The sequence below is a fragment of the Saimiri boliviensis genome, chromosome 5, assembly GCF_048565385.1.
Source record: "Saimiri boliviensis isolate mSaiBol1 chromosome 5, mSaiBol1.pri, whole genome shotgun sequence".
Taxonomy (NCBI): domain Eukaryota; kingdom Metazoa; phylum Chordata; class Mammalia; order Primates; family Cebidae; genus Saimiri; species Saimiri boliviensis.
Genome location: NC_133453.1, coordinates 101097588 through 101115122, shown reverse-complemented (window position 1 = coordinate 101115122; position 17535 = coordinate 101097588). Strand labels below are relative to the sequence as shown.

General features: G+C 34.2%; 1 protein-coding gene across 2 annotated transcripts in view; it reads left to right on the top strand.

Moving 5' to 3' along the window:
- The window catches only part of THSD7B (thrombospondin type 1 domain containing 7B), a 1060674-nt gene that overhangs the window by 840975 nt on the left and 202164 nt on the right, over positions 1-17535 (top strand). For both annotated transcript variants that reach the window (XM_074399739.1, XM_010330508.3), the window contains exon 15: positions 12135-12313. In XM_074399739.1, coding sequence (XP_074255840.1) covers positions 12135-12313 — 179 coding nt within the window. The remainder of the gene's footprint in view (positions 1-12134; positions 12314-17535) is intronic.

Below are 17535 nucleotides of genomic sequence, written 5' to 3'. Positions count from 1 at the left end.
GCCATGAGAAGATAAAGGCAGAAATTAGAAGTATACTGCCAAACACAGGAACACCAGGAGCCACCAGAAACTGGAAAGGACAAGGATTTTCTTTTATAAACTTTAGAAGGAGCATAGCCCTGCTGATACTGTAATGTCTAGAATGTTCCACAATGAATTAAGTGTATGAGAGAGTAATGGGAAAATAATTTTTTCTTGTTTTAAGCTACCAAGTTTCTGCTAATTTGTTACAACAATTTTAGAAAAAGAACAAACTCTCTTTTTCTGTTGCTTTTTGCTTTTTCTTCCAAGGGATAGTTTGGTTGCTTTTGATGCTTTTTTTTCTGGTCTCCGAGGCCCTTTCTTTGTGTGAATTAGGATTGTCACCATCTCTTGACACTTCTATTGGTATAATTACAAGATTTTATGGCTACTTAAATTTTTTCAAAAAATAAAATTAATTTTCAATAAATACATTTAAATGTCTTGCCTTCTTTTATTTCTTTATTTCTTCTTTTATTCCTTCACCCAAGGTATATCATTAAATAAAATCTTAAGATATCTGTCAATTGCAGATAACAGAAGCTTAAATATAAGTCTCTGGATTAGATAATGCACAATCCATTAGGAAACAAAATTATTGGTAATGGAATAAATTCTGCATTACCAGGGAGCTGTATAAATCAAAACTAGAAGTTGTATTTAATTTTACACTGTGGTGATAGTTCAAAGGTTTTTATAGTAACTTGCAAGGAGTTAATGTACTGTGAACTCATTCTAGTACATTGATTTCTGCATTAGCTCCGTAAAAGGTACAGTTCTTTGGCAAATGAAAACTTTTGGAGATAAATTTTTTTCGTCATGTAATCCATATTCTGATTATAAATCAGAATTTATAATAATTTGTTTCATTGGTCATGATTACAAATCATTGTCTGGATGACCCCACAGTCCAACAAATAGAAAAATGGGTTCTCATCTCTGAAGCTTGCTGTGCAGACATTTTATTACCTTATGAACTTTCTTCTGTTCCACAGAGTTATTTGGAGGAGCTAGGCTCTGAATAAAGAATGCTTCCATCTATTTATTTCTAGATATTCATGTTCTAGGTATTCATGATGTGTCTTGTTGCCACCGCTGGAAATTATGTTTGAATGCTGGTGTAGTAATATATAGAATACTGATAGCAGTAGAAGTCAATCCACCTAATGAACCTTAAACTTCAGAAACTTTATTATCATAATCCTCTTCCAAATCCTTGCACCTAAATTAGCATTCATAATTTTGCCTTCTTTTTTAAATTTTAAATTTTAAATGCCTTTTTCATTATATGATTTCCAGAGCCCACATACCTGCTCTAACATTGACTGGCAGCGTAGAGTCTCGCTCATTTTGAAGATTTCACACTAGAAAAAGTTTCCAATTCAACTCTTTCTAGATCCCTTCGTATGATGAGCAGGGTGAGCCTGGACAGGTGGACCTCTGTATCATACGACTTCTTGGCCAATAACCACAGCCTCACCTTCCCTTTTTAAAAAAATTGGACATGTGAGTAAGTTTTAGCCTTGTTTCCATTGGCAAAGAAGTCCCAAGTTTAGGGACTTTAGAATACTGTGATTGTACATTTCATGTGAAGAGGCCCTGCCATTCAATTCCAGCCAATTGTTGCTATGCTGGAATGAGAACCTAGGTGTTCCCAGATCATCTGCATTTTCAAGGGAAGTCAGAAATGTTTATTTCATGCCAATCTCCCAATTTTGCACTCCTATTCTCATAATTAATACTCAAATATGTAAATAAATAAGTAAGCAGGTAGGCAATAGGTAAATCTACTGTTATGGTCCAGTATATTGGCTGGATTCAGGTCTGAGTTCCTTTAGGGACCCTGGGAGATAAAGCCAAATGAAGAGAAATACTTTCCTTCTAAGTTTATATATTTCTGAATCCCCTGAGTCACAGAGAGACATCTATCCACTCATAAACTGGTGATTGCTGATGGTTAGGATTCATTGTATCAGACCTGTCTGCACAGTTGGGAAATGAAGCTGCTATTTAAAGACCAGATTTATTGGTCATTTTGAAGGTAGCAATTTCCATTTAGATAGTATATTAGTCATGTGTACATGTCACAACTAGTTAATTATAAGTAATATCTTATCATGTTTAATTATATTGTTCTCTAACAACATGCATATCATTTTTAATTACATTTGGTTGTCTTTTAGCCTAAGAGCAAAGCGTTTGCCACTTCAGAATTTTCAACTTGTCTCTTAACCAGGTGCTCTGATCTCATGCCGTCTCTTCTTCAGTTCAATAGCACAATCAAATTTATGTCAGAATTCTTAATCAATTTTCTGAGCGGCCCCAGCATAACCTCCTGCTGTGGTCCCACACCACCCTAGCCAAATTTATACTTCTTCTCAAACAAAAATTGTTGTACAGAATATTTGATTTATAAATATTTGGGGTTCATGCTCATCTTCTTAATTTAATTTGTGGTCTCTCCCCTGCCTAGATTGCCTTCCACATGCCAGTCTATTTATCAAATTTCTGCTACACTGTGAAGGTTATTTATTTTAGGTTAGGCCATGGCATATGTAGAGTTGTGCTTTAGGGATATTAATATTGCAGTTGATCAGACATGGAATGGATTAGAAGAAAGAAATTGGAAAACTGGAGCCCAGTTAAGGGGCCATTATAATAGTTCAAGTGAGAGATATATATTGAGTATTGGCCTTGGTTGGTGGCAGCAGACTTGGAAAGACAGACATGGAATGAAACAACAATTGATTTACTGACCCAAAACAGAATCTCTCATTTTGTCAATGTTATCCTAGTCTTTAATTTACATGGAAATGAGCTGGAATGAGAAAAGGCACCCAAATTTGAAAAGCATTACCCTAAAATTTTTCTGCTAAAGTATCTTTACAGAATTATATATTTTTTTCACAATCACCTGCCCCAAAAACATAATAATGAAAGAACATTTTTACTTTGCTATATAACTTTTATTAGTGGAAAAATGTTAGTATGTCACTTTCATCTTATATTAATTTTTTTTCCACAGAACTCTAATTCTTAAATTTTTCGACCTTGACAGCATTATAAGGAATTAGAAAGAAGTAATGTAACATTTTTTATTTTCACAGAAGAAAATTGAACTATGACGATTTAATATTTTATCCCAGATCACATAAGGTTAGACTTTGATTTATAATCTATATTGTGAGTCCTTTTTAAAATAATAAATTATACATTTTCCTGAAATATATATATATAAGCTCAACTTTTTGCAAAGTCACATCCTCATTTGATATTGCTGCCATTCAAACTGTGTTAACTGCTGATATGGCTTAATTGTAATTTCTCAGGACACTATATACAGATTCTCAAAATATTCTAAGTATTTGTTTCACTATGCTCCTTACTTCTTCTGAAGGTGCTTTTTTTTGTGCCAATGTTGATCCATCAGGATGGGATCAGTAATGTTACAGAAACGAACAGAACAGACTACCTCAAAACCTTGATGATTGAAAGCCACAGAGTCTCTCACTATTCATGCCCATCTTGGATTGGCTGGAGACTGCTCCAAGTCCTCATCACTCCAGGACCTGGGCTGATTGAGCAGCCGCTACCTAGAATATTGCTGGTCCTTGTGGCATAGGGAAAGAAAGAGCATGGCAAATTACTCTGTAGCACTTACAGCTTCCACCTATAGGTGACACACTTCACTTCTGCCCACATTTTATTGGCTAAAACAAATTATAGGATCACATCAAACTTCAAAGTGTGGTAAAGTGTCCAGGAACAGAACCTGAAATATTTGGGGAATAGCCTGATGAATACAAGATATGCTCAGAAATCAGCTTTCATAAATGAGAAAATGAGAAGTACAGACAGTATGGTGTAGTTTAAGGTGAAATTCTCTCAAGGCAAGAAGATGAAATGAGAAGACTTCATATAGGCCCTTGGAGCCACAGTTCTAAGAATTACTCAGTAATATCAGGTTATCAACAATCTGTGTGTCTTTGTGTGTTGAAAATGTCAAGTTTACTATGTGATTAAAACATGCAGTCACTTTAATTTTAACAGTGTTTATTTGCAGTAGTGAGAAAAATAGCTAGCGTATGTACAGTCCTAATTGCACTGTTCAGATTGTTCTATGTCTAGTCTTCCATTTGTCTCTAATATCCTCAATATCATCTAAGAAAAAAATATCTTTTCTCTGCCTGGAGGAACCTGGCACAAGGGAGTTAATTTTGGAAACTCTGCCTGTAAGAACAACTGGAGATACCATTGTGATTAAATTGCCTAGACTATTCAATTTCAAAGATCAGTATTTTATACGATTTGGCTGCTTGATTAAGTTAACACTGATACATTTAGTTGTGGCAAGTGAACCAAGTCAAGCCAGTCACCAAAAACCTGTGTGTACCATGATAAATACTTTTACAAGAATTTCTTAGAAAATTAAAACCATAATCTATTCATAATATCTCAATTTGTCATAGAATTTTTACATGTTATTTGTATCACACAATATATGTAGTTGATTACATACCACATTTCTTTTCTCATTTATAAGAATTATCTCTTCCCAAGTATGAATTAATTAGCTGAAGGGCAGGGTGGATTCTGTATTTTGTCAATCCTTTACTAAAGAGAACATTCTGGGCCATAGTAATGCTTTTTTTTTCCTACTTGATGGTGAACTATCTCAACCAAGTCCGGGTTTGCGTTCCCTTTCTACTTCTGACTACAAAATGAAACCTTTTTCTAGATGACCTTCAATAACTCATCTACATCCAAAATACAGTACACCAGTGATTTGGTGAATTATATTTTAATTAAGGAAACTAGCTGACACCAAAATTATTTTCCTGATTGATGTAATTTAATAAGTTATTGTGCTACAAAAAATTGAGTTTTAAGGAATGAAGTAAAACTTCTTTTGTCAATTAATTTTTTGAACATTGTATGACTTCTAAAACCAGCTACATTTCAGTTACCTTATCACATTGTGGGTCCAAATGAGATATTTTGTTTGCAATACATTAGCATCATATATAATATTTAACATTATTTTGTCTATGCCGATAGAGTTTTATAAAGCGCAGGAAAATATTTTCTACTAGTAGACTGTAGTTTCAAAATCATCTCTTAATAATTCAGAATTTTAAAAAGAAGAGATAAAAACCTAGGCACTTTCGACCATCATCTCACAGGCCTAACAGAGACTTAAACAAGTTTGGAAGCATCTTGATGAGAGCATGCAACTGCTTTTCGTGAGTGGTATTTCCAAGAAAAAGTATAGATTCACCAAGGCAAGCTGGTAACTCTATTGCATTTAATCTACATTTTCACATGCTGCTGGATTGAGATTTTACGTAAATGTTTAGCACTGTCCATTCTTCTCTTCATAACAATGGCAAAGTACTGATCTAACTTCTCAAATTGTTTTTCCTGGACTAAGGTTAACATAACTTTCGTGATTTTTTTCCCCACCTTTTCCAAACAAATATGCTGTGTAAACCAATCTGATTTCAGTCATTGGATACTTCTAAGTATAGTACACTTTTTACTAGATAAATAGAAAAACAATTATATTCTAATAATACTAAAATATGTAAATAGAAAACTGGATATCCACACGCAAAAGAATGAAACGACCTCTCTCCCTCACCATTTACAAACATCAAATCAAAATGGATTAAAGACTTAAATAAAATACCTGAAACTATAAAATTACTAAAGGAAAACTTTGGGAAAATGCTCCAGGACATTGGTCTGTTCCAAATTTTCTTGAGTGAGACCTCAAAAGCATAAGCAACCAAGGCAAAAATGGACAAATTGGATCACATCAAGCTAAAAACTTTCTTCACAGTAAAGGAAACATTCAACAAAATGAAGAGTAAATCTACAGAATGAGAGAAAATATTTGCAAAATATTCATTCAGTAAGGGATTTATAACTGGAATATGTAAGGAACTCCAATCCAATAGCAGAAAACAAAATAATCCAATTGAAAAACAGGCAAAATATCTGAACAGACATTTCTTAAAAGAAGACATACAAGTGGCTAGCAGGTATGTGAAAAAATGTTCAACACCACTAATCATTATGAGAAATGCCAGTCAAAACCACAATGAGATACTATATCACCTCAGCTAAAATGGCCATTATCAAAAAGGAAGAAACTAACAAACTCTAGTGAGGATATGAAAAAGGAAGAAATACTCATACATGGTTGGTAGTAATGCAGATTAGTATAGCCACTATGAAAAACAGTATGGAGATTTCTCAAAAAACTAAAAATAGAACTACCATATGATTCAGCAGTTTCACTGCTGAATATGTATCCAAAGGAAAGGGAATTAAGATACAGAGGTATCTGTACTACAATGTTTATCGCAGCAATAATCACAAAAGCCACAGTATGGCATAAACCTAAGTGCTCATCAACAGATGACTGGATGAAGAAAATATGTATATATACAATGGAATATTTGTCCATAAAGAGAATGAAATTGACATCCTATCATCTGAAGCAATATGAATGGAAATAGAGGAGAACATGTTATGTGAAATAAGCCAGACATAGACAAATAGTGTGTGTTCTCACTCATATGTGGGATATTTGAAAAAATATGGATCTCATGGAAGTAGTGAAGAGAATGGTGGTTCCAGAGGCTGGAAAGGGTAGTAGGGAGGGAGAGAGAAAGACAGGTTGGTTAATGGGCACAAAAATATAGTTAGATAGAAGGAATGAGTTCTAGTGTTGAATAGCACAATAGGACAACTATAAAAATAATTATTGTATATTTCAAAATAAGTAGAAAAGAAGAATTTTAATGTTCCCAACACAAAGAAAAGATATATGTTTGAGGTGATGGATATTCCAGTTACCCTGATTTGATCATTACATGTTGTATGCTTATATCAAAATATCACATGTACCTCATAAATATATACAACTATTATGTATCCATAAAAGTTAAAAAGGAAAAAATGTCAAATCAATGAAAAACAGCATATTTTTAAATACTGAGAAGATGACAACATGGTATCATTTTCGCTCACAAGATTCTCCCAGATCTTAGCTTGTCCAGAAAAAAAAAAAAAAAAAAAAAAAAAAAAAAAAAAAACCCGTTTCCTTTTTGATATTGTGTTTCATTATTTGAGCACAATGTCACTAAATAGAAAACAGGCTGTCCAGTAAGATATTGGCTATTACTTTATATAGCAGGAAAATATAAGTAAATTAATGTAGGTTATTTTCTCAGGATTAATATAATCAGTATTTCCTATTTTTATATCCTTCAAAACTAGATCTTAATGGGAGAAAAGTGTGTTTGTACTTGACTGATGAAGGGGAAAAAATGCACATGAGGTAATAATTCTGGAAAGAGATTGTATTAATAAGACCACCTTATTCAGAGAACTGTGCTTACACATATATCCATTATGCTAAGTCAACGATTTCAAACTTTGGGGATTAGAAATACAGACTGAAAAGTCATTTCATTCCAGGTCCCTGGGCTTCAACTCTATTTGGTAGATCATTAAATAAATACCACTGGGTGTAACATGGTAGAAATAATGTTGATGAATCCTATTCATGATAGAAATAATGTTAATGAATCCTATTCAGTCCATCTTTATCTGCAGTAGGATATTCTTTGAGCATCTACTATGTGTAATGAATATAGTTTACAAAATTACAAAGTGTAGTGTATGCTCTACTGATAATTCTGTAATGGCTACTTCATGCCTAATTCCTTATGCATAGTGATAACTAAAATAGAACACTAAAGGATCCCTTGACCAAGTAATAAGATGGTCCAATCAATGTATTTTGCATATAAACCACAGTGTAAAACACTTTTTGGTAGAAAAACTGCTTTTTTGGTAGCAATTAGGTTTAGATGTATGAGTGTTGCCAGTGAAATATTACGTAGATGGGAACAGAGATTCTGTGGTATATTTTATGGAAATGAGTTTTTTTAAACATTAGTGGGACTTCTATACTTAGAAATTAGAATTTTTATGTGGCAGGTCAACCTTTGTAAACAGTCACATTTGATCATATTCTCTTGCCAAAAACTGTAAGTATTAAGTATGTGAGTAAAACTAATCCTTTCAAATATGAGATAGGTGTAAGAATATGTAAGTATTAATATTCCTCACTATGAATTTTCTTTTGGGGTATACTCCGGCATGAAAATAATTTTCCTGAAAAATAAATGTCACTGTTGCTTAGTCCTGTTGAATTTCAAAATTATTTTATACTCATTTAGTTTATAATTTGAATTTCATAGAGATCCTCTGGGTTTACTTCTTATCATAGAGGAAAAAAAAGAGTATTGCTACAGGCTTGCTAATTAAAATCCTTCAATATTCAAGTGTAGATGAGAATAATTTAAAATCTTAGTCAGTTATAAGAGCATCTACTTCAAAATCTGCTTTAAAATTGGGTCTATATAGACATTCAGATATTTAAAGCTTATTTATCTGAAAGCTCCTGGAATATCAGATTTGCATTTGTGAAATATGCATGCCATGAGACTTAATCCCACCTAATTTCTAGTTTTCCACTTTTATTTGGAAGCAAATGAAAGTATTTTGTGACTCAGTTTCTCTGTAAAATTAATAACGTTGTGACTTCTTTTTAATCCTTTATTTAGCTTTACCATGTATCTAATAGTGAATTAGTAATCAAAACTCCTTAGAAATGATTGTAAAATTAAAATTATGTTTGAGGATTAGGCTTTTAACAGTATCTATTGGAGCATTTTTTTGAACTCCAGAAGGATCTTTTCTGATGACTCTCAGATTTTAATGTATTCTCTCTTATCAATGGACTATTATTGGAGGAATTTAAAGTCATTCTACTACTAATCTGAAATATAAATATAAAATTCAGAGAGGCGGGGGGCGGTGGGAATAATCAAGGAAACAAGGTTCTAAAAGAGCCTGTAGACCAGGGGAGAAAACAGCTGGAAATGAAGAATATTTCTTATATAGGCAAATGGATGCTTTTTTCATGTTAATATGAAGAATGAAGAAAAAATATAGGAATGCATCCCAACACATTCATAGGAAACTGAAGGAGTCTCATCTATTTCTTGCTATTTTTTTCTGTGAAGGAAGATATAAGGTTCTTAGAAGTTTGAAAATAGGTGGAGTTTTGAAAGAGCTATCTGTGGAATCAGTGAGAAGAAAGCTCAAAAGAACGACCAAGCAGTGTGAGAAACTGGTTGAAGATAAGTGTATGTATTAAAGTGTCTCCAGTGTGATATCAGCATTTTCTTCATCTCTGCTTGGCAGCCCTGTTTTAAGACCAGAGAAAGAAGACAGTTGGACCAATGTCAGTCTGACGTTTTTGCAGGTTGGGATGGCAGAACACTGGGGATGAGCCATCAACCAAATTGACAAGAGAGTGGTTAAAGTAATGAACCAGGGAGGCTAAGATGATTAGGAAAATAACTCATTTTTGCATGAGCAAAGGCATAACTGTTATTGAAGAAGATGAAGTAGTCTGTGTAGATAGAATTTAAGAATCCTCCCAGAAGAGATGGGAGGGTGGGAGGAACAGTACGTTTGGTAGGCAGTGCTCAGCCTTCACTGTACACTGGAATCACCCTTTCCTGGGTCCCATCCTCTGAGATTCAGGTAGAATTGGTCTATGGTTCGTCCTGGGAAATGAACTTACATTTTACAGACAAGGTTGAAAACCATTGTTTACAGCAGGCGTCCCCAAACTTTTTACACAGGGGGCCAGTTCACTGTCCCACAGACCGTTGGAGGGCCGCCACGTACTGTGCTCCTCTCACTGACCACCAATGAAAGAGGTGCCCCTTCCTGAAGTGTGGCGGGGGGGGGGCAGATAAATGGCCTCAGGGGGCCGCATGCGGCCCGTGGACTGTAGTTTGGGGACGCCTGGTAAAGCCTTTCATAAAGAATGTGCGTTTTTTTTTTAAGTGTGTTGGCGTTTTATTTTAAAGGCAATGGGAAATTATTAGCAAAGGTTTCAAAAAAAGGAGAAATAAAAGTTATTTTGTATTTTACAAAATCGTATTTTTTCCCTCAGAGTAATTGACAGATACCAAAACAGAACAATTAAAAAAAAAAAAAAAAAAGAAAGAAAGAAAAGCAGATCTGTGGAGAGAATATGGCAGTATTCTGGGTCAGAAATGTTGAGATCTTGAACTAGGGATTGACAAAGGAGTTGTAGAATAGGGGACCTATTTTTTGTTTCAATATAAAGATTTATGGCACATAATAAAGCTTGTGTAGAATGCTGGAGGAAGGGCTAAGTGGAGATATTTATTTTGGATAATTAGTTTTTAAATTGTTGCATAAAAAAATACCAAAGATGGTCACGTGCGGTGGCTCATGCCTGTAATCCTAGCACTTTGGGCGGCCGAGGCAGGTAAATCATGAGGTCAAGAGATCAAGACTATCCTGACCAACATGGTGAAACTACTTCTCTACTAAAAATGTAAAAATTAGCTGGCACACACAAATAGACTCAGTTACTCCAGAGGCTGAGGCAGGAGAATTGCTCGAACCTGGCAGGCAGGGGTTGCAGTGAGCTGAGATCGAACCACTGTAGTCCAGCCTGGGCAACAGAGTGAGACTCCATCACACACACACACAAAAAAAAAAAAAAAGAAGAAGAAGAAGAAGAATCACACACTTCACATCTCAAAACAACCTTTATTATCTCACAGTTTACATGGGTCAGAAGTTCAGTCACAGCTTCTCTGGATTCTGTGCATAAGGGTTTCACTTGGTTAAAATCAAGGTGTGGGCTAGGGTTGAGATCTTAGCAGAGGTTTGGCTGGGGAAAGCTCCTCTTCTGAACTCCCTCATACTTTTTTGCAGAATTTATTTCCATGCAGCTGTGGGTCTGAAGGCCCTGTGTTCCTGCTAGTTTACAGCAAAGGGCTGCCCTCAGGTCCTAGAGGCTGATTGTCGTTTCCTGCCATGTGACCACACCATCAGCATTCTATTGCATGGCCATTTTCTTTTCAAGGCCAGCAGGAGAATCTCTCTACACAAAAGTCCCTCTTAAAGGATTTTCACCTAGTTAACCCAAGCTCACCCAGTATATGTCAAACTGTTTAACTGATATGGCATATTAATCATATCTGCAAATTCCCTTCCCCTTTGTCATATGCCATAACCTATTAATGGGAAGGACATTCTGTCACATTCACAGTTCCTTCCCACACTAAGCAGAAGAGATTATACAGGCATGTACAACAGGATACAAGATCCAATGATTTTGCAGTTAATTGGGACAGTAATACAAGAGAAGTCAAATTTTTTAGGAAATTGATGGCCTCCGTTTTAGACATGTTGAAATTTCAGTAAATTGTGCATCAAATTAGAGGGTAGGTGGTACAGAATTTAGTGGCGAGATCTGCATTGGAAGTATGTATTTGTTAGTGATCATTAGAGGTGATAGTTAAAACAGTGAGATTATCCAGAGAAAGACTGTAACATGAAGTGGGCTGAAGACACAAAGCAAGGCCAAGTAGAGCTAGAACTTCTAGAGGCTGTACTTCAACCCACGTCTCTTGGTTTCAGTGCAATATCCCATTATACAACTTTTTGTTATTCTTCTACTGTTTTATTTCAGTAACATTCCACTCTTCCTAACCTATGGCCCACTGTCTGTCCTCTTCCCATCCCCAAGTCATATTATAGAATCAACAACTTTTTAAGTGACAGCCTTATAGATCATAGACCTTTAAGGAGAAATGGACTCTTTTATGATCCTTGTTTGAAACAATGAATCGTAGGAATTACAGGATGGGAAACACAAGGCCCAGAGAGGGCAGGTGGCACCATGTTTAGCCCTGAGCTACTTCATTCCTTCTTACCAGAAACCAGAACTGTGTACTTTTTCCTGTTCCTTTCATCCCCAAATTGCCTACAAAGTAAACAAAATGTCACAAATTTGAATGCAGATGTCATATTTATTTATTTCTTAAAACTTTGGTCTGTTTATCTGAGTACAAACTTATTGAACCTACTAGAGCAATATTGTTGTAAAATCCAAACTGTGATCAAGGAAATAGAAAGTGAATTTGACCAATACATTTTAATCAGATCTTCCTCTCTTCTCTTAAATCTTTTTCTGTCAGGTTATATTCAAGAAAAATGCGTTGTTCCCTGCCCATTTGATTGCAAGTTAAGCGATTGGTCTAGTTGGGGGTCTTGCAGTTCATCTTGTGGAATTGGAGTGAGAATTCGATCCAAATGGCTCAAAGAAAAACCTTACAATGGAGGACGACCGTGTCCCAAACTGGATCTCAAGAATCAGGTAAAGTGCATGAAGCAACCGTAAAAAGCTAAAAAAGCTATCCTCGATTATTTCCCATTGAAATTGAAGTCATTCTCTTATTACCAGGAGCTTATAAAAAGTTATCACAATCTCAGAAAAAGGATTAGGAGGGCCAAAATTAAAATAACAAAATTAGTAATTGAAGCTTTGCCCACTTTTGGATAATGCTGAGACAAACTTGGTATTCTTAGCAGTAATAATATTTACAAAATCAAATCTAATTGATTTTTAAATGATCTTAAGCTATAATTTGATATTTTAAAAGTTGGCTATATATATATCATATATATATTTAAATATAAGTAATAATGTTGGGAGAGTATCAATTATTTCATGGCAATATGATTAGTGGTCTTAACCATCAGGTCCCAAAATGGTGTTCTGTTTTTCTTTCACCTAACACTTTATCCTAATGTTTTTCATTCTCAATCTTGCCAAATCTTCCACAACTCTATGTCTCTTTTAAACTATTTCTCTACCTGTTTTCTCAAAAATAATAGATAACATTTTTAAACGAAACCATGATAGATCCCTTTCCATATACATGTCTAATAAAATTGCCATCCTAAGCAATCCAAGTTGATTAGAGTATTTCAGTTGGCTTTGTACGTGTAACAGAGTCTATGATTTCGTTAAGAATTACAATAAAGAACCCGGCCAGGCGTGGTGGCTCACACCTGTAATCCCAGCACTTTGGGAGGCCGAGGTGGGTGGATCACGAGGTCAAGAGATCGAGATCATCCTGGTCAACACGGTGAAACCCCGTCTCTACTAAAAATACAAAAATTAGCTGGGCCTGGTGGCACGTGCCTGTAATCCCAGCTACTCAGGAGGCTGAGGCAGGAGAATTGCTTGAACCCAGGAGGCGGAGGTTGCAGTGAGCCGAGATCACACCATTGCACTCTAGCCTGGGTAACAAGAGTGAAACTCCGTCCCCCAAAAAAATAAAACAAAAAACAAAAGAATTACAATAAAGAACCCAAATTTCTCCCGTGATTGCATACTGATGATTAGATTAAGAATGATATTTCATTAATCAATTGCCTAGGTGGAGTACAAGATGATTTTGCTTAAAAGTTTCTTTTTTAAAAATTTTTGGACAGGTAAAGTGTGTCTCATATGAGTAGGTAGATCCTCTGTAATTGGGAAACTTAACAGAATAGCTACACATGCTTCTGTTACTAATTCTAGTGTATAATTTCTATCCACTCAATTCCATTTAGACTCTATACATGTTGTTTAATGTAAGGAAAATTTCATATGTCTTTTCTCAATTAATTTTAATAACATGTCAAGTACTGCTTAGACTTGAATATCATGTGTCAATTCAAGACCATTCTCTTTAGCTAATGTTTTCTTAAGGTTTTATAAAAGACATATAACTCACTGAAACTAAAAATAAAAATTATTTCAACAAGATATGTTTAAGTTCTAAGGCAGAGCATAGTTATTATACTAGTCTTGATTTTAAAGGTTATGTGGTAAAATCATGACTATAGTTTATTTTCTTAAAGAAGATATGTACCTTTTAGGGAAAACTAAGCAGAGGATTATAAAATCAACATAAAGTTTGAAAAAAACCTCACGAGATTTTGGTGAAAGGAGGAGTAAAATATGATTAATCAAAACAGGAGGGGAATAATGAAAGTAGAGATAGTCTGATGAGATAAGCCTTACAAAGAAAGAAAGAATACAGGTTTATGGTCAGGAGAGAGACTTTTAGGGAGATACTCTGTGTAAAGTCTATTTGCCCATCCCTGGGGAATTTTCTGGGCATTTAAAATGGAAAAGAACTATGAAGCACTTATAGTTATAAATAACGTGTGTTAATTCTTTTTATATTTTCCTCAAAACCATCAATGAAAGCTAAGCCTTTATAATGCTAGTGTTAAACACTCATTTTAATATGCTATTTTTATGTACTCGGAAATTATCAAGGGAATAAAAGGATTTTATTTGAACTCTGACTTTAAGACTTTATTCTCAGTATGTGAAGGCAAATGTATAGATACATGTCTATAACATTTGAGAGTAAGAATAAGATAAGAGTAACTCAGTTTAAGAAGGGTTGACACTACAGTATTTGGGTGCCTATGGTGACTTAAAGGAAACTTGTTCTAAACAATCCATTAACATATATATAGCACTTCTGCTTTTGGGAAGTAGTACAAGCTAGAAATTAAATCCAAGTTCAAGAATAATTAAATCAATTCAATAAGTGAAAGTAGGTATGTCTGTAGAGGGTATATCTAACTTTTGAGTTCCAGAAGGCAATTGCGGCCTTCCAAAGACACTTTTTTTTTGATGCTCAGAAATTAATACTGAGTTTTAATGATCAGAAATATAATTTAGTTTGGCTTTTGTTATAAAGAGATTTCATATATCAAACATGTATGTGGCTGAATTAAGAATTTCACCCCAATCCATACTTTATATGTTAAAATAATTTTATTTACTGTAAATTGACAATTTGAGGCATACAAAATGATGTTTAATTTATGAATACAGTATGGAATAATTAAGTCAGGCTAGTTAGCATATCCATTACCTCAAATACTTTTTTTCTCTGCTGAGAACATTTGAAACTTACTTTCTTAGCAATTTTGAAGTGTGCAATACACTATTAACTACATTTGCCATGCTATGTCATATATTTCAATTAAAAATAAAATGTGTTTCTCCTGTCTGAGTTTTTGTGCTCTTTGAGCATCATCTCCTCTTCCCTCCACTTCCAGCCTCTGATAACCACCATTCTACTCTGTTTCTATGAACTTGATAGTTTCAGATTCCACATGTAAGTGAAAACATGCAGTATTTTTCCTTTTGTGCCTGGCTTATTTTACTTACCATAGGTTTCCAGTTTTATCAATGTTGTCTCAAATGACAGGGTTTCTTTCTTTTTAAGATTAAATGGTATCCCATTTTCTTTATCCACTCATCTGTTGATGTAACTTAGATGGATTCCATAATTTGGCGGTTGTGAATAGTGTTGTAATGATTATGGGAGTGTAGACATTTCTTCAACATACTGACTTCACATTTTTGGAGTAAATGCCCAGAAATAGGATTGCTAGATCATATAATTCTATTTTTAAGTTTTTTGAGGAACTGCCATATAATTTTCCATAATGACTTTACTAATTTACATTTGCACCAATTGTGTATAAGTAATCCCTTTTCTCCACACATACTTTATATCATCATAAGTTAATTGATCAGGACAATAAATAATAAGTCCTCTCTTTCACTCATAAGTCTTTGAATGGCAAGGGCAAATGGCATGGTGAAAAATCCTAAATTTAAAAGAAATCCTCTGCAGAGCCATTCTTTCTATCTGTCTGTCTATGTATATATGTATGTATGTATGTATGTATCTATGTACGTATGTATGTATGTATGTATGTATCTATCTATCTATCTATATCTGTCTGTCTATCTATATGTGTGTAAGTGTATTTGTGGAAAGATCTCTGTGGTGACTTCATTACATATTTGTTCTTATGTATAGTAGAATCCCATATGTATCTTATACTTGTATAGAGAGCTTTGTTTGAAGTTATTCATATTTTCTTAATTCATCTGACAATAAATTGGGTTGTCAGCAATTATCATTTAAAAAAAATATTCCCCAGTTTCTGTTATTTATGGCAGTTCTGTAGAGGAGGCCACTATTTGTTTCTCTAAGCTAGGCATATGGTATATTTAGAGTTACACGGACTGAGGCTTTTTTATAAAGTTCAATTTTATTTCTAGCTTTAGGTTATTCATCTCCTGTCCAATTTGTTTTAGTTTTCGATTTACTTTCCTATTTTTGGAACCAGATTAATACCCTATTGCATTTTTACTCATAAGTAAGAGCTTTAAAAAAAATAACAAAATTATAACACTAAGAGAGGAACACATCTGTAGTATACGGGCATGAGGAGGAACATTATGTGTCAGATTGAGCCTAACATACTCTTCATAAAAATATTGAATTTTCATGTATGTTTATTTTTATGTAAATGTCAGTATACCTGTATATACTTATTCATTCTCCTCCACTGCTTCTCTTTAGAATATGAGGTCTTTTTGAGGGCATGGGCTGTCTTTCAGCGTTTGCAACTCATTTCGACCCCTGTACATTATCTTGTGGGTTGTCAAATTGTATTCACTGGGAGCCTTATTTGAAAAGTAGCCTTCTCTCTGGCTGAGTGGTGCCTAGGTCCACAGAAATGAACAAATATATGAGAACTTTGGTCTCTTATGCTGTGATTTGTCATTAGAATTCCCAAAAATGTGCGTGCTTCTAGAGGAAAGGGATCAAAATCTCCAAATTATTATTGCCCAAGGAGTATTTCAAGATTTTCCTGGGACATCTTGGGTGTTTCATTCCCCATTACAATCTAACACAGCAATATAAATGGAAAGGTTGCTATTATGTACACAAGCTCCTCATAAATTGGTCTGAATCTGTTAGTGAAATCAATATTTATCATCTTTCGTAAAAAGCCTTCTTTCTAAACCAAAACCTATCACTATGATAGCTCTTTCTCTAGAAGTGCCTAAATGGCAGAAATACTTGAGTAGCTTTCTGCTAAGCCTGTTTGTGATGCTAAATACTTTGAGCATGCAGCTTGTCCAAAGCTCTTATCAATGCATAAAATATCTTCTAAATAGTTTATTGTGTTATCAGGTCAGTTACCTAATGCCCTTGACTCTGCTTTGCATATTAAAATATATAACACATTTTAATTTTTCACAGTCTATAATGTGTTAAGTGGATTTAAGTTTACTTGCACTATATATTTTTTGATACATATTTTTTTTAAATGCTGCCTAATAGAAGATTAAGTATGAGGACGTTAAAGCCCCATCGGACTTACATTTCCCTTTATGAGTTCTTCACACAGTTGAAACTAAGGGAGTTCCAGAAAGCTGTATTTTGTTTATTAATTGCAAAGCACTGTGTTCAGTTTGTTTGAATAAAAATTTTGTATCAAGATTAATTACCTGTACTTTTTCTAAGTACATGCTATTTAAATGCATTTTGAAAACATTTTTATTATGTTTGCAACTGAATATAAGATATGAATTAAATATGTGTGTTTTCTAGAAACAATTACTATTTTAAAGGTGTGTATTCTCCCCAAAGAGAAGTATTCTAAATTTGGAATTTAATAATGTAATAAATTTTCTTTTTCATAGCAGGGTAATGGTGT